Consider the following 27,743-nt stretch of genomic DNA (forward strand, 5'->3'; position numbering starts at 1 on the left):
TGATTTACACCAAAATCCTTTTTACTTTTGGTTGGCTTCTAAATTGAATTAGATAATGACTTTGCTTAATTCCAGTAGGCAAGCTAGGAGGAAAGGAGCTGGTAGATTTGGAGAGCCTGTAAATTGTTCCATGCTCAGAAATATGAAGAAGTGGAGATCCAATCATGGGAGGTGGAAATCCAATCTCTCCACCCCAGCTCACTCACCTCCCTACCTTTGGTCTGGTCTCCCATTCTTCCCCTCCACAGGGACCCACTACTCTGCTTTCTTGCCCCCCCTCTGGCCTCCCACTCACCCCCTCCCCATCTTCCCTATCCTCTGCTCACCTTCCACCTATCCCCTGCTGCTCTATACACCCAGCTGTGGAGCAGCAGGAGGCAGTGAGTCCCACTCTCTCCCCCCTCACATGCACTGCTACCTTCTCAAGTTCTCTTGGTGAGACAAAGGAGGCACATTGTCTGTGCATGTGCAAACAATACTCATCCATTTGAAGGGATATTTAAACCCCTCCCCTCCCTTTTTAAAAAACTTTTTAAATTTCCCCCAAAACCTATTTTTGCAAAAAATCTGCCTTCTGTCTTCATGGCCCCAATTGTCAGGCTCCCTGTGCATTTTGCATTTTACAGCTTGCCTGTCATTGGGAGAGGAGGTTCCTCTATTGCTGTCTCTGATGTGCCTTGTCACCCTAGCGATCCAAATGTGATGGCTTCTCAAATGTCTGTGATCCTGTTTTCCTTACTAGGTCAAGGCTACATGCCTACGGGGTAAGGTTAGTTCTGGTGGGCAAATACCGTAGGGTGATTGGGTCCTGATCTTTAGTTTCTTTACTTGAATCCACTATATCTACAACCTTCACGCGTTTAACTTCAGTCCTAACAACAGATGTGTCTAGGATGGTATATATCAACTGTCTCAATAAAGGCTGCTGCCACACACGCTAAGTAATCCACTTTCAGTGCACTTTCAAAGTGGATTTTGCCAGTTCACACAGTAAAACTCCACTTTGAAAGTGCACTGAAAGTGGATTGAAAGTGGATTACTTAGCGTGTGTGGCAGCAGCCAAAGTTAGTTTTCTTCAAACTGACTGGTGTTGAGAACTTATTTAACCAGGAACCTGACACCAATCTACAAATCTAGATATCCACAGATGGGGCCATGTTGACTATTAGACAAGTGGGGGACCCACAAGAACTTGCAAGAGAAATTTAATTTTCCCTGTGTCCCCTTTCCCCACTAATTCTTCTTTCCCTTCACCTGGCAGTCCTCATGCCCATTCCCTTCTGCCTGCTTCTTCCTCCCCTTCCCACCCCCAGACTTGTTCCTTAATGGAGGAGGAAAAGGAACAACAGACAGGTCTCTTGCTTCTTCTCTTGGCCCCTTTTGGGGAAGAGAAGGCTGCTGCAGTGAGCAAATCCGGGGCAATTGGTTTGCTTAAGGCAGTGGCAGCCAGGTTGCTTGCAGCAGCTGCTTGGGCCATTAGCTCACTACAGCAGTGCTTGCAAGGAATGCCCAAATGGGGATCATCTCACTTGGGGCCAGGGTGGGCATGGCAGGGGGAGTTAACCCCCCTCCCAAACCATCACCCACCAGGATTTTCCTCAATGGCTTTAATGGCCAGTCTTCCATTTCCTGCCACCAGTCAAACAACATTTTATCTGGTCCCCATCTTCAGCTGCATTTACTATTTATTTACTTCATTTACACCACTCCTTTCTCTCTAAAGGGGACCCAAAGCAGCTTACATCATTCCCCTGTCCCCCATTTTGTCCTCACAACAACCACATAAGGTAGTTTAGGCAGTGAGTATAAGATTGGCCAAGGTCATTCGGAGAGCTTATATGGCAGAATGGGGATTTGAGCCCAGGTCTCCCATATCCTTGTCTGAAACCAGTGGGTCCCAAGATGGCGGCGCGCATAGACTTTGTGCTCTCTCTTTCGGTGTTTTGTATGGCTGTTTTGGTTTGAGTTACTGCTTGTTTGCGTTACACTCTGCTGGGCGAACAATATCTACAGCCGGCAGGAACTTCTAATGCTGGGAATGCGGAGTGAAAAAGCAATTACAGCTGACTCTCTTCACTCCTACGACATCCCGGTGAAGATATCTAGGACGCCGGGCTCCACGTGGATTACCACCCCCGCGAGGAGGAAGAGGCGGCGGCGCAGGGATAGAAGGCAAAGGCGAGGCTGTCGGGCTGGTGTGCTGGTGAAGCTACGAAGGAGCCAAAACAAGCCACCGCTTCCTAGCATTTTTCTTGTGAATGTCACTTCACTTAGCCACAAATTGGATGAACTAAAACTTCAAGTGACAATGAATAAGCTTGTTGGGGACTGTTGTGTCTGGGTTTTCACTGAGACCTGGCTTCATTCTTCCATACCGGATGCGGCTATTGAATTGGTGGGTCGCACCATACATCGTTGCGACAGGAGTGGGGACTCTGGTAAGAGTAAAGGAGGGGGACTCTGCATATATGTAAATAACAACTGGTGCGAGGACTCAAAGATTGTAGCCAGCCATTGCTCCCCGGACGTGGAGTATGTGACTGTTAAATGTAGACCTGTCTACCTTCCGAGAGAGTTTACTGTTGTTATGGCAACTGCTGTTTACATACCACCAGATGCTAATGTAAGATCGGCACTGGGACTCTTGTATAAAATTATAAGTAGCAACCAAGATAAATATCCTGACGCAGTGCATATTATTGTTGGGGGTTTTAATCACGCTGAATTAAAAACTGTGCTCCCTAAGTTCCATCAGCATGTGAAATGTGCCACCCGAGGAGATAAGACCTTAGATAAGGTCTATTCTAACATAAAACATGGTTATAGAGCCATGCAGCTTCCACATTTGGGCCAGTCGGACCATATGTCCTTGTTCCTAGTACCAACATATATTACCCTCAGGTCACAAGCTCCTGTAAAAAGAAGGATGGTAAAAACTTGGCCTGAGGATGCTTCCCATCAGTTGCAAGATTGCTTTGAGAGGACAAGCTGGGATATTTTTGATCATCAAGACCTGGAGGAATACACAGTGGCAATTCTGGGCTATATTAAACACTGCATGGACAGTGTTGCTGTGGATAGGTGCATACGGGTCTATCCTAATCAAAAACCCTGGATGACGAGAGAGGTACAGTGACTTTTGAAGGAGAGGAATATGGCCTTTAGGTCTGGAGATATGAACCTTTATAGCACTGCTAGAGCCAACATGAAAAGAGGTATTTGACAGGCTAAGCTGGGCTATAAGCAGAGGATTGAGGATAATTTTACTACGAATGACATGCAGCAGGTGTGGCAGGGGATTCAGAATATAACTAATTATAGACCAACTTTTGCTGCCGTGGATGGAGACCCTGCATTGGCGGAGGAGCTTAATCTCTTTTTTGCCCGTTTTGATATGGAGCCAAAGGGGACAGCCATACTACAGCCATCTGTCCATGGCGGCCCCTCCCTCAGGGTAGAAGAGCATGAGGTGAGGCGTACGCTGAGGTCTGTGAATCCAAGGAAAGTGGCTGGACCTGATGGCATCACTGGATGGGTGTTGAAAGGGTGTGCTGACCAGTTCGCAGGGGTCTTTACTAAGATCTTCAACCGGTCCTTACACCAGTCTATTGTTCCATCTTGCCTAAAGTCCTCAATTATTGTTCCCCTGCCCAAAAAATCCACAATCAGCAGTCTAAAGGATTATAGACCAGTTGCACTCACTCCAATTGTGATGAAGTGTTTTGAGAAATTGGTACATATCGCTGCTCAATAGAGAGCATTTTAACATACTGTGTCTGTGCCTGGTTTGCCAGTTGTACGGCTGTGGACAGGAAAGCACTCCAGAGAGTTATCATCACAGCCCAGAAGATCATTGGCTGCCCCCTCCCATTCCTGGAGGAATTGTATAGTTCTCGATGTTTGAAAAAAGCAAAGAACATTCTGCAGGATTTGTCACACCCTGGACATTCCCTGTTTGAACTGCTGCCTTTGGGCAGAAGATATAGGACAATTAAAACAAGGAAAAACAGATTAAAATAGTTTTTATTCGAGAGCTATTACTGCCTTAAATGCTGTATGAAATTGGAATTTGGGTGACATTAGTAGTTTTAAGTTGCTATGTGAACCTTAAGGGAGTTATGAGATAGTTGTGAATGGTTGTGTGAGTGTATATGAATATTGTTGTAGATCACCGAAATGATTGCATCTTAATTTCGTTGTACAATGACAATAAAGTATATTACTATTACTAACCACTCTACAACACTGGCTTTCAAGGGGTGGCTGCTGTTGAACAACAATAAGAAGGCTAGTGGTTGCTGCTGGCCCTGGCCCTGATGAATCCTCCCTCAAAGGCCAAAAGAGACTTTGTAAGGGCCCTGCCACTGCCCCTACCTTTTACTGGCAGAAACCAAGGCTTAAAGACTGGTAATATTCTTGTGATTGCCAAGCAACAGCCCCAGAGGCATTTGTTACTTAAATTTACAAGTTCTGCTCATATTATATTGAGAGATTTAAATCCCACAATGTATTTTTAAAAAAATTTATTATAAAGCTCATTAAGAAAAATACATATAATGAGTGAATTGTCACTACAACAATCAATATCCAAAGACGTAAGCCTTCTATTACCAGCCATAGTCTCACTAAAATCAATTCACAGAAGAAAGACAAATAAATATAAATAATAATATTAACAAAAACATCAAATCATAATTTAAAGATACAGTGGAGTTCTACAAAATGTATTATTAGGCAACATGTTAAATAATATATAACCCCACAATGGATTTTTAAAGTTCTTCTTCTTCTTCTTCTTTTTTTTTGCAAATCCATGGCTTTCCTCAGATTGTAGAAAGATCGGTCTGCTCATGGCAATTCAATTCAAATACCTTTTATTGGCATGCAATATTAGAAGCATTTCCCAATAATACAATCCAAAAGAAATTATAAAATAGATAGTCGTGGCTATGTCAGGCCTAACTCAAGTTGTCACAAGCTAGATTTGACCATACAAAAGATGCCTGAATCATAAAATAAATTGGCATTCTAAACTTTTAAACTTAAGTTTTTAGACTTATAAATTAAGAATCATTAATATGATCAAAGTCACTCTTCCATTTTATAAAACCATGGAGAAACTTAGCGGTCAGTTCAATGATCTCCGGATCTCGTGAAGCAAGGAGAAATTGTACCTGAATTCTATCCGATTGGCCTGCTACCAACCTATAAATTCCACTCGAATGTCATTTAACAATTTACAGTGTAAGAGTACGTGCTCAACAGTTTCTATTTCTCTTCTATTACATCCACTGAACCTGACTGAATAAGGCATTTGCTTATATCTCCCCTCAAGAATAGCAGAGGGGAGAACATGCTCATGGCTTCAATTTCCAGATTTAAGTATCCACAGACAGGGCCACTTTGAGACTTAGATATATTGATGATGCATTTTGTAGCCTTAGAAAGAGAAAGCATTTGCAGGGAGCCATTGGCGAGGACATCTGAAGGTTCCTGGGTTACGAAAATAGAGGTTTATTATTTTTATTCCATCTTTCCCCCCCAGATTTAAATTGAGCCACCCTAGTTTTATCCCTCACAAGTTAATTTAGGCTGAGAGAGAATGACCAGCCCGAAGTAATCACTGAGTGGGGATATGAACCTTGCTCTCACCATACTAGCTAACATCCTTCCCTCTTATGCCCATGACACCCCAGTTCATGCATAGTCCCTACTGTAATAAAGAGGATATCACAGTTTCAAAATATTCATAGGTCACTTTTTGACATTTTATGGTGCTCCCAGTACACTGTGAAAGCGGGGGTATGGAGGTGCTGACACAGAATGGATTATTGGCCAGGCTTTCAGATTTGTAACATATATGTGATTTGAAAGAATTAATTTATTGATGGGTGCCCCTCTCTTCAAAACACCTTTAAACTCCTTACCTGAGGACAAGACTCAAGTCAACCACATAGCCAGGATTTTTTTTTCCGGTGGGTGCCGGGGCACTGCTAATTAATCCCCAGTTTATCATGGCAGCATGCTGGGTGACCCTGGGCCAGTCACACAGTCTCATCCTAAGAAAGAGCAAGAGTGCAAAAGCACCTTAAAGACTAACAACGTCTGTGCCCTCGCTGCGCATCTGCTCTTCCTTCCAGATCTCCTGCACCTTCAGTCCATGGGTGGCCTCCCTGGGGCAGCTGGGTGTGGTGGGTGGTGGCAGCGGCTTCTCCACTGGCCCATAGCAGTTGCAGTTGGTGGCACGCAGAGGCTTAAGCTTCTCCATTTGCCCACCTGGACAGAGAAAGGGAGGGCATGGCTGGATCCTCCCAGGAGGAATCCCCATCAGAGGAGCAGGCGGGAGATCTTAGTGCAGGGGTCCCTAACCACATGGGTCCCCAACCACACATTGACTTCCTTCCTCCAGGCTGACCTCCGACACTTGGGCTTTGCAGCCCTCGCTGCCCAGCTAGCCCTGGCACAATGCAGGCCTCGGAGATAGGGGCACTGCAAATTTGATCGGGGACGCAGCCCTCAGTGCCTCTGACTCAAGTTGAACTGTTTTTACTTGTGCAGTAGGACAATCTGATGCCATCCAGACTGCTGTAAAAGCTATTCTTCTGAACATAATAATAAGGTAAAATAATATATCTAAATGTTGGGGGAGTTTCCTGGGGATGGCACTGAACAGTTATACTGTAAATAGTTACACTGTAACTGCATCCATATGCCATGGGTGGGTATGTTATGTGACAAAAGGAAGTTCTGAAGAAATGTGCCCTGCCAGAGTGGCCATAAAACTTGCTGGGAAAAACAAATTAAGCCCTGTAAAATGGAAGTGATTGGATGGGTCACAGCCTTTGCGAAAAGCCAAAATTAAGCCTCATAAATCTTCAATATTAAACTAGAACAAAACAGATGAACCCAATAAGCCCTCTAGCCCACATCAAGAATGAGATTTTAATAATAGTGACAAACTTTGCTCCAGAGAGGGACCTGACCTAGGCTTACTTTGAGGAGGGGGGAATCCACTAGAAACCCTATCACATATATTTGTTCTGGGCCTGTAAACATCTGGAGAGGATGAGAAGGGTGGGAATTCCCAGCAACTGTTCCCAAGGTTTTGGTTTAGCTTGATAACAACCTCCTAGAATATTCTGGGTTCTTGAAGTTAAACGTTGTGGTAAAACAATCAATATCACAGAGTTTGCATTCCCCCAAAATGGTTTTCCTACATTTGTAAAGCATTTTGCTACCTCTTTAAAAATGTTCACAGTGGGTGAAATTTTCACCTGCATGTTAAAATGGGGTATAATTAAGATTTTTTTAAAGGATTTATTTAAACTTGCTTAATGTGTCACATTGTTGTGGAGATGTAAGAGATTCAAAATCCAATTTTTCTCTCCTCAGATGGAAAGCCATTCCACAACTTCTCAGCTGCCCAAAGTACCTTATTGCCATCTGGTGGCTGGTTAGTAGCACATTGAAAATACAGCCCAGGGTTCAGCTTCCATTTTGTTTTCAAAGGACAGGTAGCTAAACTTACTCAACACTTTTATAGAGAGAACCTCAGCAGAGATCATAATAACTAACTTTGCAAGATTTTGCTTTGTCTGTCTTCAACTGATACAGACCATTTTCTGGAGACCTGCCTCTAGCATCATAAACGTTCTTGGGTAAAATGGGCTTTATTCTATTTTGACTTGTTCTTTGACTAATCAATGACCCATTTCCTCAAAGTCAATGAGCCTGAGAAAATTAGGGGGGGGCACAAAATACCCACCCACCCTACCTCCTAGAAGGATGACTCCTAGTTGACGTAGTCTTCTTTTCACAAATAATGGTGTAAGAGAAAACGTTTACGAACATTAGGGCTGTTGGTTACTTTAATTGCACAGTAAGAACAACAACCTGATGGCACTGTGGAGATCCCTGGCCTTTTTTGGTTAACAGACTCCAAGCTGTGCATTCTTAAGATACTTTTAGCCAGGAGCTGGACACACGCCACACTATGTCGGAAACTGGTGTCATCTGGGGCCCAGGCAGTAACATGCTTAATGTGAAAGCTGTGACTCATTTCATTTTGTTCGCCCCCTCAGGGGGTACATTGCTAGAACGCAGCAGGCTTGCATTGCTGCTTACGGGGCACCTGATGCTTACTTCATTCGTTTGCCCCCGGTTACCAATCCAAACAATTTTGCCCATCATGTTTTTCCCGGTGCCAGGGCTCAGGCTAATCCACTTTGCTTGTGATCAGTTGACTGGGAGGGGGGCTTTGTGGTGCACAGCACAAGCTCTGCTATGAATGAACTAGAGATGCTGCCTCTGGCAGAATTTCCCCTTCTTTCCTGCTGTGAGAGGTTACCAACCCTGTTAACCAGCTGGCTTGTTAGTTCTCTCTGCTAGCCAAATGCTGATTTGATCTCTTATTAGACTGGCAAACAATGAAAGGATGTGGCAGCAATTGTGGGGTTGTCTTTGTTGCTTCCCCAAGCAGAAGAATAGTAAGGCAGGAACAAAAAAATACACCCTTGCTTAGAGGATGCTGTATTAATTCTAGCAGGAGACAAATTGTCCCTCTTGCGGTGTGTTAAAATTCACCAGAGAAGTCTGTACTCCTCAGTATGGCCATACTGGCCTACTGTATTTTGTGCAAAATATTTGCTGGGGCAGGAAGAGGAAAGAAGCAGGCTCCTAAGCTGTTAAGCAAGCAGCTGTAAGAGCTCCAAAAGCTATGTGGGAAGGTTGAATAGTTCTCTGTCACAATAGCAGGGACTTTGAGTTCCAGGTAATTGCTACCACTCCAACACTACGCGATAGAGCACAGAGACTTTTCATGAGCTTAGCAGCACACCGATATAAATATAATTTACTACAATACATTATTATAGACTGGGACAATTAATTACTAACTAGAGATGGGCATGAACCTATTCACAAACCTTTGTTTGTGACAAATATTGGCTGGTTCCTGGCTCAGCCACAAACCTCCACAAGCTTTTAAGGCAGTTCGTGGAGATTCATAGGGAGCAAAAAACTGGGGTTTGTCAGAGTCTAGGTGCAAGCCAACTCAGAATCCAAAGTCAGAGTCGAGATTCAGTACAGAAGGTCAGTTACCCGAGAGCAGAGTCCAGTTCAGAGAGTGATTCAGAAAGTGAGGTCTAGCAGTCCAAGGTTACATCCAAAGCAAGCAGGTCTGATATCCATGTCCAAAGCCCATCTGAAGGTCGCTGGAGTGCAGCAGTGGTCAAAAAGCCCACCAAGTGATGACTTGTTACTTCCTCATCAAGCAGTCTCCCTTGACTGGCTTTTATAGGTATTTACTGCAAGGTCTTACTTGCAATCAGCTGCTTGGGAGTAACCCTGCAGCTACTCATCATCAGCAAGCAGCTGGCATTGGGCCAGGAGACATGCACTTTGTCTTCACTCCTGGAGCTCCATTCTAAGCCTTTGTCTCTGGTGCTCAAAGGATGTGGATGAAACTGGAGGGCTGGTAACAACCACCTGGGTTTCATCTGTTGGAACAGGACTGGAAGATGTTGGTGGCTCTTGGATCAGCTGTCAGCTGTGAACTCTGACAAGCCTGCAGTTCATTCTCTTCCTTGCTGGCTTCTGCTGCTTCACAGCTGGCTACACAGGACTCCTGTCCTCCTGAGGAGTCCTTCTCTCCTGAGTGACCCACAACAACATCCTCACCAGGGGCCCCCTCATCCAGAGGACCAAGTTTTGGAGGATAAGCATAATGAAACTGTTGTGCCAGTTCTGGGGCATGAAGATTGCTGGCAGGTTCCCTGGAGTGGTCTTCAGAGCCATACCTCACCCAGTCAACTGTAATTGATCCCAGCAATACCGAAAATCCAAGACTTGTTGCATTTCATACTCCTCCTGGCCATCAATGAGCACTGGTGCTGGAGGTGTGGGCTGTGGCCTTAGGGGGTCAGGGGGTATAGCGGGAAACAAGAGGGACTAGTAAAAGACCAGGTGGATATGGAGTGTAGCAAATAACTGGAGTTTGTACAATACTGGGATTGATATGCGAGCATCTAAAAAACAACAACTTGATGATCCAAGTCCTGCCAGACCAACCTCATTTTCTTCTTTGATCGAGTGATAAGCTTACTGGATCAAGGATGGGTAAACTCTGTGGACTGGACTGTAGGATAGTTAGGTGGATAGGGAACTGGTTGGAGAACCACATTCAGAGTACTTGTCAATGGCATTTCATCTGAATAGATGGAGGTGTCCAGTGGGGTGCCACAGGGCTCAGTTCTGGGCCTGGTACTTTTCAGTATTTTTATAAATGATCTGGATGAGGGTGTGGAGGGGCTACTCATTAAATTTGCAGATGACACCAAATTGGGAGAAACAGCAAACACACCAGTAGAGATAGAATTCAATGAGTTCTGAACACACTGGAAAAGTGGGTGGATGAGAACAAGATGCAATTTAACAAGGATAAGTGCTGAGTTCCACATCTGGGTAACAAAAATGAGGAGCATACTGGATGGGGGATACACTTCTGGGTAACAGTGTGTGTGAACAAGTTCTTGGGGTACAGGTGAACCATAAGTTAAATATGAGCAGCCAGTGTGATGCAGCGACAAAAAAGGCTAATGTAATCTTGGGGTGTATCAGCAGAGGCATAATAATCCAAATCACAATATGTCATAGTCCCACAATGCACTGTCAAGCTCTGGCTCATTTGGCTCATTTGACCTGCTTTGTAGTTACTTTCGATTTCAGCCTGTCTGGTTGTTATCAATGTACCCTTGCCTTCGCTTGTCATGTAGCATTGGGGGGGGGGGAACAAATGTTGTTGGAGTGCTTGGGAGTAGTTGCTTGTAACTTTCTCCAAGACAGCCCCTAAGATACTTTCCCATGAGACTGTCCTTGGAGAATCTGTATGCCAGGCTAGCTTAGATAGGCCAACCATATATCTGTCTTGGTTGTCATGGAAATGCCATGATTTAGGTGTGACATATGAATGTGTGGAATTTGGGGTTTTACCTATATCTTGTAGTTTCCCACCTTTGGCTTCAGTCCTAACAAAAGTTCTTAAACCTACAGCAATATCATATCTTTAATAAAGCATTACACTGCCAATAGTGTGTGTGTGAGAAGAGGGGACCTGGCAACTGCATTGGTCAGGACGCACCTGGTTGTGTCCGGTTCTTGGGGCCTCACTTCAAGAAAGATGTGGACAGAATGGAGTGGGTGCAGAGGAGAGTGACAAGGATGATCAGGGGCCTGGAGACCAAGCCCTCTGAGGAAAGGCTGAGGAACTTGGGAATGTTTAGTTTGGAGAAGAGGAGGTTGAGGGGGGACATGATTGCTCTCTTTAAGTATTTGAAGAGCTGTCACTTAGAAGAGGGCAAGGGAGCTGTTCCTGTTCGCAGCAGAGAATAGGACTTGCAATAATGGGTTTAAATTTAGGGCAGGAAGGTACTGGCTGGATATTAGGAAACACTTTTTTACAGTAAGAGCTGCTCAACAGTGGAATCAGCTGCTTAGGGAGATGGTGAGCTCCTCCTCACTGGCAGTCTTTAAGCAGCAGCTGGACAAACACTTGTTAGGGATGCTCTAGGCTGATCCTGCATTGAGCAGGGGGTTGGACTAGATGGCCTGTAATTCTATGATATGAGGAGTCGACACCCACATTCGATCTCCCGCTTTCAATAGTGGACTCAGGTGACGTTTACTATTTGCAGCCATCTTGTATGCTTCTTTGGCCTGTTGCAGTTTTTCCTGAAGCAAAGCCAGGATTGCCTGTAATTCCCGTGCATGGTGGTTCGCAGCAGGGACATTGGTAGGAGATGTAGTGGATGGAAGAAACCAAAGGTGATACCCATAGTTGGCTAAGAACAGGGTCTGGCAGGTGGAGGCATGGACTGCATTTTTGTATGCAAATTCAATGATGGGTAGGAGGGTGGTCCAATTGTCTTGCTGGTAGTTGGTAAGTACTGGTCCAGTGTTCTGTTAGTGCATTCAGTTTGCCTGTCCAATTGTGGGTGATAGGCTGAGGACATATGAATCCAGGTGCTGAGGAGGGACTGCAATGCTCGCCAAAATTGGGTCTTCTGGTCAGTGATTAGGTGTTCTGGAATTCCATGCAGTCTGAATATGTGTTGGATGTATAGCTGAGCTATTTCCTGAGCAGTGGGTATTCTAGGATATTCGGTAAAGTGTACCATTTTTGAGAACAGATCAACAATGACTATTATACATGTATGGCCTTTGGATGAGGGGGAGATCCATTATGAAATCCATAGAGGTGACTGTCCATGGTCCTGAGGGTGTGGGTAGTGGTTGTAACAATCCAGAGGGTTTACCAGGAAGGTCCCTGGTTCATCTACAAAGCTTGCACATGTTCATATATTGGGCAATGTCTGAGTATACTCGAGTGCACCAAAAGTCCCGTGTCAGCAAGAGGGTGGTTTTGTGTCTGCCAAAATATCCTGCTGGTTGGGAAACATGAGTGAGTTGTAAGACTTTTGTGCATAGAGGTCTGGTAACACAGTAGGCCTGGTAACACAGTAGACTGTCTTTCACAGTAAAGTCACCTGATGTTGAATGGGTGGGTTGTTGGAGATCTAGAAGATTTTGAGCCCAGGGGTCTAGTGCTTGTTGGGTCTAGATATGATCAAAGAGTCCAGGGCCAGGTGGAGTGCGTCATGCCCGCAGTGCAGCCCGACACCATGGACCCTGACCCCGTGGATTCTATACCCTCAACATCCGAGGGTGAGCTCCCTGTACCCCTTGAATCACTAGGTCTAAGTGCTGGGGAGGATGAGCACCAGCTACCAGGAGAGTTTATACCTGGAGCCGCACCTGCAGAGCCAAGCGCAAGGACCACGCCTCCTGATTCCCCCACACCTGTGTTTCGTTTGCGTGAACAAAGGTGACGGGACATGGCAACCCGTTGTAAAGAGGCACGCATGCGAGTTCAGCATACTGTAAGCCCAGAGTACTGACTGGAGCCAGGACCCTGTTAGCGGCCAGTAATTGGCTAACAAGCGGAATGGGCTTTTAAGGCAGCTCTCTCAGATCTCCAACTCGTGCTGGCAACTAATCGCATAGACGAATCGCTGCACCCCGGATCCTGCATTCCTGTTTCCTGGTTTTCATCTTGATTCCCCGGCTCCTGACTTTGGCTTGCGTGACGTCGTTTCTCTGGCTCCCTGACTTCGGACTGTGTAACCTGACTCCTTGACAAACGGCTTTCGGCTTCTAAACTCTGCCTGCAATCTCACGTTTCTCTGCCTTATCTGGTGCCCTGACCTCAGACTGTGTTTTGGACTTTCCGTGCCCTGCCTGGCCCATCAGCACAATCATTACAGAGTGGCTGTGAAAACTGTTGGAGGTAACACTGTGGCAAGAGGCTTTTCTTCCCCAGGCAAGGGAGCGTATTCAGGTTTACAGGAAAGAGCGTCTGCCCTCCAGTTTTAGGAGTGTAGCACATATAAGATTCAAAAATCAAATTGAGAGAAAATAACAAGTTAGGAGTGCGATGGTGGACGCGAAAGCTGGGATGAATTGCTGTTAATAGCTGGCAAAGCTGAGAAAGTGTTATATGTCCTTATAGGTCTGCACAGCTTCTACCTTCTTGAGATTCATCTGTACACCCTGGGGTGAGATTATATGGCCAAGGAACTCTAACGATTGTAAATCGAATTAACACTTTTCTAATTTAGATTATAGGTCATGGTGTCACAGCCATTGCAGTATAGCACATACATGCTTTGAGTGTCGGGCAGGGTCCCGGGAATAAATAAAAAAATCATCCAAATAAATTATTACAAACTAGTCAAGGAGGTCCCCAAAAATATCATTAATAAAACATTGAAAGACCTGATCACAATAGGTGGTCGTTAATAGCCTTTAACAACTTAGGGATCTCTTTGTCTCGGAGTGGAACCCTGTCCTGTACCGCGAATCAATTGTCCATGAAACAGCAGGCTGCTCCCGAGTCTATCATCGCATATACTAACAATAACTGACCATCTTGTAAGTATATTTTCATCGGAACCAGGAATGGGCCAATATCGTTGCCGAAGGCCTCTGAAAACCTGGCTAAATGACCCAAGTAACCTTGCAGCTACTCATCATCAGCAAGCAGCTGATGTCAGGCCAGGAGATGTGCGCTTCATCTTTTCTCCTGGAGCTCCATTTTAAGCCTTCGTTTCTGGAGCTCAAAGGGTGTGGGTGAAACTGGAGGTCTGGTAACGACCATCTGGGTTACATCTCCTGGCCCAGCTGTTTACAGTGGTTTTCTTGGGCAGCCAGCCCCTGAGGCTAGCTGCCCAAGAAACTCCTTTAAACAACAGAGCCACAGGAGCAGGCTACCCCTATGGCTCAGCTGTTTCTGATCAGTTATTTAGATCAGAAACAGCTGAACCACAGGGGCAACCTGATCCCAAGACTCAACTGTTTAGCACCTGAAACAACTAAGGTGTGGGAGCAGGCTGCCCCCTCAGCAAAGCTGTTTCAGTCATGAACCTGGTTCGGTTCATATGTGAACTGACTGGGTTTGTGGTTCAACCATGAACAGAATGCCATTTCTGGGGTTCATGCCCATCCCTATTACTGACTACAGCACAATTCAAGCCCAAAGACTTACAAATTAATCTACCGTGTAATTTCATTTATGAGACTCTTGCTTGGTTCTAAGGTTCTTGAAAAAATGCTTAACTTACTAGGAGATTCATATTGGGATTGCTGATATTTGCTGGAGAAGAAAGCAGAAGCCTCATTGACTGGGATTCCCCCCCCCCCAATCTCCCACTTCAACCACTTCTTCTATTGGCTTGTAAGTCAATGGCGCACTGAACAAGATTACACTCAAGCTTCTGGCGTCAGTTTTATGGTTAATGAAAAGAGAAGCTTTAAGCTCAAGAGGTAGGAAAGTCACATTCACCAGTCACCAAATGCCCACACTGAACCTACAATTTTCCTCAGCAGAAATGCAAGTCCACCTGAATTTGAAACCAACCGTTAGCTGTGGGTTATACCAAAGAGTCTTCCCTTCCTCTTATGACCAGTGATCTAGTTAAAGATTTCTATGGCAAGCGAAAGGTTATCATTATGTTGGGGAGGGCTAGATGAGGTCATCTGTTTGTAAGCAATACTAACACACGACATGCATTCAAACAAAAGGATTTGCAACGTGAAACCCACCAGCCTTTGCCCTGTTTCCCATCATCATGTTTTGAAAAGGTGTGCTTTCAAAATGATTGAAAACCTTCCCATTGTTGTATTGTTTTCTCCACACAGGAACTTCCTCCTTGCCTATTTTGACATTAAGAAATTATTCCCACCATCTGCTCCTTTTCAGTAAAACTTAGCCTAGCTAAGGCTCACTTTTATGGCTAAACTGATTATTTTTAGCTTCTTATTCTAGGAAAAGGCCATGACTCAGTGGGTAAAGTCTTTTTTGCCTTTAGGTTGTACCTGAGACTCTGTACCTGAGACTCTGAACAGCCACTGCCCGTCAGAGCAGACAAAAATGACTTTGATAGATGAGTGACCTAAGTATAAGGCAATTCTATCTTTAACACCATTTTCTGTTCAGAACAGATGCTAAACTACGCAGCTTGTCATTTTCTGGGTCCCTTTAAAAAAAAAAATGGTGCAATACTATCTATAGAATGGGATCTTTCCATCAGATTCCTGAAGGTCTCATCCACAAACCTCTCTATCCATGGAAATCTTTAGTAAAAGGCGAAAGATTTATGCGATCTGAAGAGAAACCAGAGTATAACCTTTCTATCTGTCTTAGGTCTTGCAGAACAACCATCTTGGCTTTAAGGCAACTAACTTTCTTTGTAATAGCCAAAAGCTTGTTTGCACGAAGGGCACACCCATGATTGCAGGCCAGTAAGTTACTAGGGGTGTGCAAATTTTTAAAAAGTTGGTATTTTTCGACTTTGGGTATATCAGTCCTGAAAAATATTGGTAAATGTCAAATAGCCCCAGTCCAATATTGGACCAAGTATCAGGACTGGAGAAATATTCGGTATTCCCAAATATATATATTTGGGTCTGATATATCCAACAGGAGGGAAGGGAGGCATGTAAAAATGCCTTCTTTCCTGCTGGAAGCCCCTGCAGCTTTCCTTGTCAATTTCACTCCCCCACCAGTCAGCTGTTAGTTTTAAGCCATTTAAACTAAACAGCAGACTGGCCATGGGAGTGAAACTGACACGGGAAAGCCTCCTCTGACCCTGGGTAGCTAGAGAAGGGAAGGCAGGGAGCCCAGGCATGTTTCCATGCCTGCCCTTTGTTTCCGTAGTCTCCCCCCCACAGTGAGTTAGCAGGGGAAGCGAAGGGCAGGCATGGAAACACGCTTCCTTCCCTCCCTAAAAAAAGAAGGCATGTTTAGATGCCTTTCTTTCCCTCCCCAAGATCGGGGAGGGAAAGAAAGGCATTAGGGGTGTGCACACAAAAAAAAATATTTTTCAGGTTCAAGGTAAACCAAGCCCCAAAAAATCAGTATATACTGATATTCCCGAATCCCAATATCGGTGAGATACCAGAGTTCAGGAAAAATCAGTACTGCCGAATACATTCGGTGCCATTACACCCTATGGGGAAAGTGCCCATAGAGTATAATGGCACTGAAAGCTTTCCTTCCGCAGGCTCAACTTCTGGTCAGTTTCACTCCCCACCGATCAGCTGGGGAGTGAAATTGACCAGTACAAGCAGCTGGGGGGCTGAGGAAGGAAAGATGGGGCGGAGCAGTGTTCCCTCTAAGCTGTTAGTGTGAGCTAGCTCACAGTTTTTTAGCCTCAGGCTCACACATTTTTGTCTTAGCTCAGGAAATAAAACTATGCAGTAGCCAAATCGCTCCCTCACAACTTTAGTGCCAGTAGCTCACAAAGTAGAATTTTTGCTCAAAAGACTCCACAGCTTAGAGGGAGCATGGTTGGGGAGGAGGCATGTTTAAATGCCACCCCCTCCCCAGCCTGTCTGCCTCCCTAGACCAGCTTGCCCGGGCACCCTGTGGCCACGGCAAGCCCAGGGAAGGCAGTTTAAAGTGCCTTCCCCCCAAGGCTTGGCTTGCCTGGGCTCCCTGCAGCCGCAGAGTGCCCAGGCAAGCCAAGGGAAGGCAGTTTAAACTACCTTCCCCCCAAGGTTCAGCTTGCCTGGGTTCCCCACAGCCATGGGGGGCACAGGTAAGCTCAGTGAAGGCAGTTTAAACTACCTTCCCTCCAAGGCTTGGTTTGCCTGGGCTCCCTGTGGTCACGGGGTGCCCAGGCAAGCCAAGGGAAGGCAGTTTAAGATGTGGGGTGGGGCAGGGTGCCCGGGCAAGTTAAGGGAAGAAAGGGAAGGGAGAGCTGGTCAGTTTAACTGAAACTGACAGCTTCCCTATCCCTACCTGACTCCACCGAATAAAAGCCGAATAAGATCAGCTTTTATTTGGGAGGACGTTATCAGCCAGCCGAATCAGATTAGAGAATTTGGCTTAAATACCCAAAAAACACTGATAAGGTATTTTTCGGGTATTTTTTCAATTCGGCAAAGCCAAATGCATACCCCTAAAAGGCACTTAAACATGCCTGAGTTCTCTGCCTGCCCTTCTCCAGGGGCCCGTGGCTCTTCAGCTTGGAAACGGAGATGTGCACCACTTCCAACTTTATGGGGATTTTTTAAGGCAAAAGATGAGCAGAGGTGGTTTGCCATTGCTTCCCTCTGCATAGCAATCCTGGTCCTCCTTGGTTGTCTTAGTGGCTAGTCTGGGCTAATCAGGCCTATTGTTTTAGCATCAATGTATGTTTATCAGTCTTCTCTAGCCTCAGCTGCTTTGTTGTTGGGGTGTCAAGAGTGCCTTTCTGCTCAAAAGCTTTATCTCTCCTAGGGGGATGACCTTCCCTTCTTCCACTTTAAAAAATGAGTTGTGTGTAGTACTGTTGTTTGGGAAACATTCTGTCTTCAAGGCTGTGGGACGGCAAAAGCCCAAGCCAGCACCTTCAACAGAGGCTTCCAGGAAAGGTGTGCAGATGAACTGTATCTGCTTCAGAATAAACTGTTACAGGCAGGTGTTGTACTTTCTACGTCTGTAAATATGATTTCTGATTGTAGTTGAAGACTTTGTTCCTAAGGTGTGTTCTGAAGCTGATCACCTCTCCTTGTATGATTCTGTGTGGGGAAGCTGTTTTGGGGTAGCTTCCAAACATCCAGGTAGTTGAGAGCCTCCAGGAGAGGTGCTGGCCAAGACTACATGGAGACCCAAACTAGCAAACCCAGGTAACAGTCCAAGGGAGAGACCCAGGAAAGAGTCCAAGTTTGTTCAGCATATGCAACGCAGCAGGGCCTCAAGACCAGCTTTTTCAGTAGAGGACATAATGGGAACCACATGACGACTATACAGCTTTGAGCTGAGTCTCTGCAGCTTCTCCACAAATGTTCTGTGTAAAACCAGGAACATAATGGTTTCAACTTGGCACTAACTCATGTGGGATGTTAGTCCTCTATCAGCTTCTTTTTCCTATCGAGAATGTCTCCTAGGTCTGACTTGGCCCAGCAAGACCGAGTCTACAGTTCTGAAATCTGTCATTGATCCTGACCAATCTAATAACATTTTTCTATGATGTAATTTTTTCCTACTATAATATTGCCCTACCCTTCTTCCAAGGAACTCAAGAAAGCATACATAGTTTCCCTTCCCCATTTATCCTATGAGGTAAATTAGGCTGCAAGTGAGTGGGAGTCGCTCAAGACCTCCTGGTGAGGGGATATAGATGCACACACACACACCCTTTTAAACTCACTTTTCGATGATAAGGAGCTATTCTTAAGAACAGCCCTGGTTAAAGTGAACTCTTTAGTGAAGTGAAGCAAGGCCTACTCCTTTCTCTTAAAGCTAAGCTCTACGTGAAGTTATATATGAAGAGCAAGGTAGTAGCCTGAATGCTTGGCAGTTGCAGCAGCTGTAGTTACCCATCCTGCTTCCCCACCCAAAATACCTTGCAGTTTGGGAACTCATTCCTATGTATTAGCAAGACCTAACTTCAGCATATTAGTTTCCCCTTTATCCTAATTTTACCATTGTATTGAAAATTAGACCGTGTCCCCATATGATGTTTCGATAGGGAACCCACTGCGATAGTATACCAATGTGTTTGTCCCATTCAGATAATCTTTTCTTTACGATAGCAAACAGGTAATTTTTGTCACAAGTCTGTGGACTTGTGCTATGACCTGACAAGTTGGAACCTAAAACCACTGTCACAACAGGGCTGGGTATTACACACACATTTCTAAGCTGCCTTTAGTTAACTACTGGTATTGATTCAGGAAGAGTGCAACTTGTACTATGCCACCTTGAGGAGAAAAAGGATTAAAATTATTGTTCCCATCTTGGCTTTCTATTCCCAGCTGTCCAGATCCACATCCTAAAAGCAGACAAGGCAGGAGAATGGTGGAAGTTTACAGTCAATATCATCTCTGTGTACAAGCAAGGGACAAACCGGATACGGCGTGGTGACCAGATCCTCTGGATACGCTCCAAGGACGTTGCCTGCAAGTGCCCCAAAATCAAACCTATGAAGAAATACTTGCTGCTGGGACATGATGAGGACTCTCCAGACCAGAATGGCATTGTGGCGGACAAAAGCAGCCTTGTGATACAGTGGAGAGACACATGGGCTAGGCGGCTGAGGAAGTTCCAGCAACGGGAAAAGAAGGGGAAGTGCAAGAAAGCTTAGGGCGTGATAGAGATGTGAAGAGAGACTGCACACACTGCTTGGGTAGGACTTGGAGCAGGTGGGGTGGGATTAGGGACACTGGCAAGAAATTCACTTTGCAGTATATGAATGACTGGGGTGGGAGGGTGAAGGAGGGATTAATAACTTTTTTGAGACATGCCAGCTTTATACCTCATACTACAGAATCTCCCCTCCCCCCAAATACTGGAGAGAGAAAACATGTTTAGAGAAGGAGGGCTATGTGAGACCTTACTCACCATAGTAGCAAGTGTTAGCTCAGTTACTAGTTTGCATCATCCTCTTTGATTTTCCTTCTCTCTCCCCCCCCCAATCAAAGGTGTGACCAACTGCCTTAATTTTGCTAACATCAACTAGTTCCAAAGTCCAGACACAAAAACAACCCACATTGTTTATGAAACAAAAATTATAAACAACGATTATGTTGGAAATACATTTTTCAAAAGATTAAATCTGCTACCGTAGTTATTGCTAGGAAGCACGGAGGATAGGGAGATTGACTTGAAACAGATTACTGGAGATCAGCTGATCAAGGCAGCCTGAGTTCCTCTTCCATTACCCATCTCACACATCTTACTGACTGGATCAGGTTTTTTAAAAGGATGCCTGTGAAAGAATGTTTAGCCATAAGCAATGACATCCCACTTACCCTAACTGCAGGGCACTTACTGGAAGGTAACTGAGGAATGCCCTTTCTGGGAAATGCAGCCCTCAGCTGAAGTCTTGTTGCCTGATTCAATCAAGCACAGCAATCTGCTAAGGAAAGACAGCTGAGTACACAGAGGTTTGAAAAAGGAGAAGGACATGGAGATGGCAGGGGTCATTTCGTAGAAAAAGAGCTAGGGGGACTCATTAGCATAACTCATTAGCATATGCCACACCCCCTGACATCACCGGAAGTGTGTCCTCCCCACAGCCGGCAGCGATCTCCAGTGGGCACCAGCAGGGAGCTCCAGGCCCCGCCCTCCCGCACCTCACCCGGGGGGATGGCGTCCCACCGCGTCCCCCCCCCAAATGACCCCTGGGAGATGGTATCTGTGCAGCATATTCACTTACTTCCAGTGTCTGGAAACACCACTTCCCATCTAGTGGAAGACCAACTAGCAGTCCTCGATTTGTGAATATGACCTTTCCCATAGACCACTGGATTTTTTAAAAAAACGCTTTCACCAATACATGAAAAACCTGCAATGTTATTAGCTGCGAACCCCAACTAGACTGGACCTTCTCCAATAATCTCTACCTATAGAAAGCAAATGTGACATTGGTGAGATCCCATACAAACTTTTCATCCAAGACGCCACGCAAGAAACTCCATCATCCATACCTTAGGGGAATAAAGTCTAACCAGAGCAAGGAAACATCATCACTGCAGAGAGATGATTTGCTACACCTTCTGCATTTTTGTGTCACTATAGCAACAGCCATTCTTACCTCAGAGCAAGAGCCACATAGCGCTTCCTCCTGTACCAGGAAGATGTCAGGAAGGAGACAAGCTTACATGTTGGTGCTGTCTGGAGTAACTGAATTGACCTCTGCTGCAGGGCAGAGAAAAAAGTACAACAAAAACCTACCAGTTCTTACACAGAACAGAGATTTATATCCAATCACATAAATTGTCTACATAAAAGCCTGCTGTGGCTTTTGATTTCATCCTAATAAATGTGGGGATTGATAGGTTTCTTCCACGAAGGAGTCGCCCCCCCCTTCCTTGTAGCAGCTCTTGTAAATATCTGCTTTTCTTGAAGCTGGAGGGTGGGCTCTCACTTCCCTTTTAGGTTCATAAGAGGTGAAGGAGATTTTTGTTCCTAATGATGCAGATCTCCCCCTGGACCTGTAAACTAGCAAACCAGGAAGACTGTCTGGGCAGGCAGTTCACGTGTGAGCTCAGGGATGCCTGTCCTTTAAAATCCAAACTTCCAAGAGATGCTTCCTATTAGGAAACTTGGAAACATCTTTTTAATGACATTTCCAGTGGTTTTGCCTTGTTTTATGACAATATTTATATAATGACATAAACTATCATAAAACAAACTGCAGCACAAATAGGTGTAAAGTGGCCAAATGCCAGAGAAGTGGAGGGTGGGTGGGTGGGTGAGGAGTCACGATCCTGGCTAGGGCTAAGAAGTGCTCTGATTCAACGGCTCTGTACACTGCAGAGTTTCAAGGCTTTCACTTCTTTTTACTTGCTTAGTTGCTGAAAGGGAAAAAAATATACACAGTATTATCTTGGCTGAGATGCAGTTATCAACATAGTCAATATGAGAGCTCATCTGAGACCTAGTGGCACAGAGGAAACTAGTTCGCCTAGTGATAAGGAGCAAAAAGGGCTAATATGACCTTCACTCAGTACTGAGTTGCATCACAGATGCCTCCTGCATCAGCTGATCCACATATGCTACAGAATGAAACAGAGTGGGGGGGGCAAATATCTTGTGTACTGTTTCAGACCTCATACGGCAGGAGGGGTTCACATAATTGAATATTAACCTGCATTAAGTATTCCTTGAAATTAAAATAGTACAACAGGGACCAGATCAAGCTACAGTCCCCCCCCCCAACATGCTAGGTTTCTTTGTGCTTGTTACATGGCTCAGTGCTCATAAATGGCATACTCCACTTGCAGTGTTAAGTCGTACAGTCCACCTACTAAGGATTTTAACATCTTATTCTGCTGTATGTGTTGTCCATGCAAGAGTCTTTCCTTTAAGGGTTGTCGCTCTCCATGTCAGTGGTTTTCAAACCTCTTATGGATAGAATATCAGTTCTGTATTGATTTGTCTGCTAAGGAATCCCTGTGAGAATAAGGCATTCTGGAGTGCAGCATAGGGTGTATACACTTTATATGGAACACCTGTCAAGAATTCAGGGTCCAGTAGAACATAATCCACATTCTTCATTGTACTATATAGGAATACTATCAGTCATTACTGGTCTTATTATCAAGGAGCCACAGGATTCTACAGAAGAGAATTTGAAAACCATTACTACATATGAACAAAAGTTTTTTCATCAAAGTCCTAAAACCTTGTTATTCCAGCAACGTGGAGGGAAAATGTATGAAAGGAGCTTCAATGTCACTACTTTCAATGTTTGCAAAAACAAAACAACAAAAACTAAGAAAAGATACTCGATAGGATCAGTTTAAATCGTGCAAATCCAGACCAGACCAGACCAGACCAGACCAGACCAGACCAGACTGGAGTTATAGCCACCACAACAGGTGACAAAATGCCCTAAATTGCTTTTTTTTTTTGGTTGAAAACTGAAAGTTATGACCAAGACCAAGGGCATTTGAAGTTAGCCCCTGAGATTATACTGGTTACTTTGTGATGAAAGAGAAAGAGGACAAAATAGAGTTCTTCAGAAGCAATACTGACTTCAAGCATTGGTAGTGAAGCCCGTGATCTAATTAAGTTCCATGCTCCCCTGCCCCACCAACCAAAAATTTCTGGCTACGGGCCTGTTGGCAGTTGTTCCATGATGGGATCTTGGGCCCAGTTAAAAGCTATTCTCTCCCCCACCCCATTTTGTGACATATCAAGTGTTGTCTACAGGATTTCCCCACCCCCCAAATTGGTCATGCTTGCCATGTGATGTGAGACAGCCAGTCTAGTATCTAACACCTCCACCTCAGTGGCATTGCCCAGAGAAAATTAGGCAAGAAACTAACACTGTAACCTTTGAGCACCTTAAGAGGGGAATCTAGTAGGGTTCTGCATTCTGCTGTTCGTGCAGCACAGCCCTTTGCATCCATTCAACACAACACTAATTCTGCTGTCTTGATCAGAAAAGCAACAAATGAAGAGAGAGAGAAGATCTGAAGAACTGGTTCTCTTCAAGGTTTTGCCAAGACATAGACACCCAGTTCATTACAATTCTCATTCTAATATTGCGTTCATCAGAGTCAGTGGAGCAATGTTCACAGTGTCCTAGAGGAAGCTCTCAGTGAGCTCTAGGCTTAAGAGCTGTTAAAGCCTTCTGCAGAAAAGGAAACTTATTCAGGGTTAATATATATGTATAGAATGTTTCTGTGGAATTGGAACATCTACAGTGATTCGGAATGTAGACTGATCATGGACATAAATAAATGTGGTGAGACAGCTAAATCTCTATGGAACATTGCTGTAATTGAAGCACTTGGCTCTAAAGTTGAGCCAAAACCATCTGTTCAGTTTCATTTTCACTATCTTCACTCTTTTTGGGACTGTCAAGTGCCTGTTCAAAATTTAATCAATTTGTTGACGTCTCAGATACTAATGATAGTGCAAGTAGAGCAGCACCCCAAAAAATTAAAGGCTAATTTTTAAGGCTTTGCAGCCCTTGAGTAAGCCCAGAAGACACAAGGTTGTTACCAGTCAAATATGCTGCAGGAAGGGCCTATAAGGAGTATAAAGAATATCCACTTAACCTGTTGCTAAGTTGCTAACAGCTGGCTTGCTCCTAGGTCTTGGAAGCTTCCTTAAACTGTTAGCTGCGTGTCCAGTAGCACCTTAAGGACCAACAAGATTCTGGGAGTATAAGACTTCTAGAATCAGAGCTTCCTTTGCCAGATACAAGTTCGAATGGAGATCTCAGAAGATGGCAGTGGTGTTGCAAAGAAGGAACTCAGGATGCAGAGGTACAGTCCACATTGATTAGATTATAGGGGAAATGCTCGGGGGACAGAAAATTAGCATCATGGTCTAGGCTCAGAGGCTGCACCATTTTGTGGGTGTTGAAAATCATTCTTCGGAAGCTTTTGTTGAATTAATGCCTGAACTGTCACTGGTCCCCAAGCCTTAGATGTCAAGTACAGAAACACTTCAGGCTTTTGTGTAATTTGCTGAACTAAAGGCTTTCTAACCCTTGAGCACTGAAAATTTAATCCAAAAATTGAAACACATGAATCTCAGCCCTATTTGGTTCTCTTTGACATAAGCCTCTGTTTGGGTTTCCTAGTAAGCGGAATGCTTTAGCTACAAAAAGCCTGTTCTCAATCCAAATCCAAATATTGCTTTCCCTTGACAGTGCCTTTGTTCTGAAATCCACAAACGGTTGCAGATCTATATGAACATTGAGGAGACATTTTCTATGTTTAGTTTTTGGAGTTAGTATCAATAACTACTATCTAACCAATCAAAACAATATTTACAGAACAGATATCTTCATGGTGCCCAATTCCCTTTATGACAGCTGGGAAATGACCAATCCTTCCATAATGGATTAATACCATAAATACCTGTGAATGGGGGCTGGACACCAAGGAAGAAATGGAAAATAAATTATATAAAAATGAAGAACATTGGAGAGTCAATACAAAATATAAAATAGGCTAGAGCTTGGAAACTATATATGAATCAGAAATATAACATAGATTATATTAAAACAAACTTTCTCCCTCTAGACTCATGAAAAGAAACATACCTTTTATTTGCAGGCTTAAGGGCTTGTTTTGCACTTCCCACATCTAACAAATATATCTCCTTAAGTATATTGCAATGGGTATATGTAAACAATTTCAGCTTTTATCAGCAAAGCAGAATTACACAAAAGAAAACCACATCATTCCAAGGCTGTCTTATTTCTGACAACTCTTGCTTCTTTCTCAATAAATGTCCAAAGACATCACTTACCTACTTTGGGTCGCTTCTTAGAAAAGCCTTATCTAGTGTACTGGGAAGTGAATTTAGGATTGGGTGAATGACCATGTCATACATTTAGGTTGTGTTTATTAATTATTTGAAGACCTGGAATAGTAAGACAACATGGCAGAGAGGAAAGGTCAATAAAGCCTTTCATGTTGGTCTCATACCCAAACTATGGGTCTAGAACTGGGCAATATCAGTCTAGCAAAGATGCTGGGTTAGGAAGCAGGATCACTGGCGGTTTTCCAAGCTTTCACTAAGAACACCACACCCTTGGAATCTATAGAAAGCAAAGTGATCGAAGTCCATACTTATCAACGTCACATCAAGTCTGTTTCTTGTAACTGTGTGACACATATCAATGGATAGTCAAGACCAGAAGTATTAATGCAAAAAGCTGAAGTCCTCTTCAAAAACAACACTAACACAAAACTTGTAATGAGGTAAGAGGGCTATACAAAAATTTGGGGAAACACCTGGAATGCCCAAACAATTGCAACTCATGAGCAACACTGAACAAGAGCTCCTCCACCTTCCTCATTTGTTTTGGCTGGTTCATTTTATGTTCATTCCCCTAATGACTTTTGCTTTACTTGTTACATAAACCTGCTGGAGATCCCGGGATTCTGATTATTCCTGTTAATATCATGAATTGTAAATGTTGTTTAGTTATGACAATAGCATATAGTTTTGGGGCAATGTTTCTTTACAATGCATACTAATATATTATGGTTATACATATGAATATATTTAATGACATGAAAAAGTTGTGGATTTTTTATTCCCCTTCCCTCCAATTCCTTTTATTTGTTAGATGGGCTGATAATTGAACCAGGAGTATGTAACTGTGCAGAATCTGCTTGATAGGACTAAATGCAATCATCTGTGGAATAAACTCTTATAAACATCTGTTCATCTCACGCCAGCCTTTTTTGTTCCATCGGGATAGAAAATGGAAGATTTGTATTCACTTACCGTGAAGCTTCCTTCTCGGTGGTCCAGAGTCCTTGACTCCTTACTTCTGGGAAAGCACCTCCTCTTCCGTAGGCAGGGCCGGAAAACTTTGATCCCGGAGGGGAGGGACTTATCCTCTGATCTCCAGTCATACCGAAACCCACCCCCAAGCTGCTCTAAACACACTTAAAAACAACTCCCCTCTCCCTCCCACCGAAAGCCAGGGAGGACCACCACAACCGTGGGAGTACATAATTACAATTCAACTAATAGAAGAACGAACAACCACATTCCACTACATCTCACAAATAACCAGATTAAATTCAGGAATAACTGAACCACTGAAAACACCTCGTGACAAACTCCAGGTCCCAAAGGATCAGAAGTCGTGTCCTCCAATCGAGGACGGGTAGGACTGCCTCACTCTGGACCACCGAGAAGGAAGCTTCAGGGAAAGTGAATACAAATCTTCCTTTCTCCGGTAGTCCAGAAGTGGGGCAGTCCTTGACTCCTTACTCCTGGGACGTAAAACAGCAGTGCTCTCCAGGGTGGGTCAGCCGACTTACGATACTTATAGGGCCTGTTGTAGCACTCTCCTGCCAAACGCTGCCTCTGCTGAGGCCAGTTGGTCAATTCTATAGTGTTTTGTGAGGAATGGACAGATTTTTATGTTGCTGCCCTACATACGATTTCTAGAGACGGGAAGGCCCTATATGCCACCGACATGGCTGCTCCCCATAGTGACCTCCCAGCTGTGACCCCTTCTGGGAGTACCATCCCCTGCCCTTTGTATACCTGACTGACACATACCCTTATCCACCTACCCAAGGTAGAAGTGGAAGCACTTTTTCCCCAGGGACAACTGACGGAAGGAAACAAACAAAGCTTCAGTCTTCCTCCATCCCCTGGTCCTGTCCATGTAAAAACTCAATGCCCTACGCACATCTAGCCAGTGCCAGACCTTCTCCTTCTCGTGGGTAGGGTTCAGACAGAAGGAGAGTAACCCAATATCCTCCAATCTATGGAACCGGGAGTTAACCTTGGGGATGAACATCGGGTCTGGTCTAAGAACAACCCTATCGTTATGGAAGGTACATAAGTCTCTGTGCACAGACAGAGCTCTCAGCTCCGAGACCCTGGCGCTGAAGTAATCCCCCCCTAGGAAAATTGTTTTCAGAGTAAGGTCTCTCATGGGACATGATGCCATTGGTTCAAAGGGCTCCATGCATAGTGCTTGTAGCACTGTATTTAAGATCCAGGTAGAGAACCTGTGTGCGTGTGGTGGGTTGAGAAGGGAGCTCCCCCCTCAAAAACCGCTAGATGTGCGGGTGATGGGGAAAGGATCTACCTTTCTTAGCCCCTCTTACCGCAGAGAGGGCTGCTACCTGTCACTTTAGGGTACTGGTACTCAGCCCCTTAGTCAGACCCTGTTGGAGAAAAGCCAGCACCTCCTCAACCT

The 27,743-nt window shown here is 44.6% G+C and overlaps 1 protein-coding gene across 1 annotated transcript in view; it reads left to right on the forward strand.

Moving 5' to 3' along the window:
* The window catches only part of LOC107125679 (netrin-1), a 123,626-nt gene extending 103,941 nt beyond the window's left edge, over window positions 1–19,685 (forward strand). The window contains exon 6 of the mRNA XM_015429131.1: window positions 19,357–19,685. Within this exon, the coding sequence (XP_015284617.1) occupies window positions 19,357–19,685 (329 nt within the window). The remainder of the gene's footprint in view (window positions 1–19,356) is intronic.
* Window positions 19,686–27,743: the final 8,058 nt, after the last annotated feature.

The sequence above is a fragment of the Gekko japonicus genome, unplaced genomic scaffold (assembly GCF_001447785.1).
Source record: "Gekko japonicus isolate JY-2015 unplaced genomic scaffold, Gekko_japonicus_V1.1 scaffold2232, whole genome shotgun sequence".
Lineage (NCBI taxonomy): Eukaryota > Metazoa > Chordata > Lepidosauria > Squamata > Gekkonidae > Gekko > Gekko japonicus.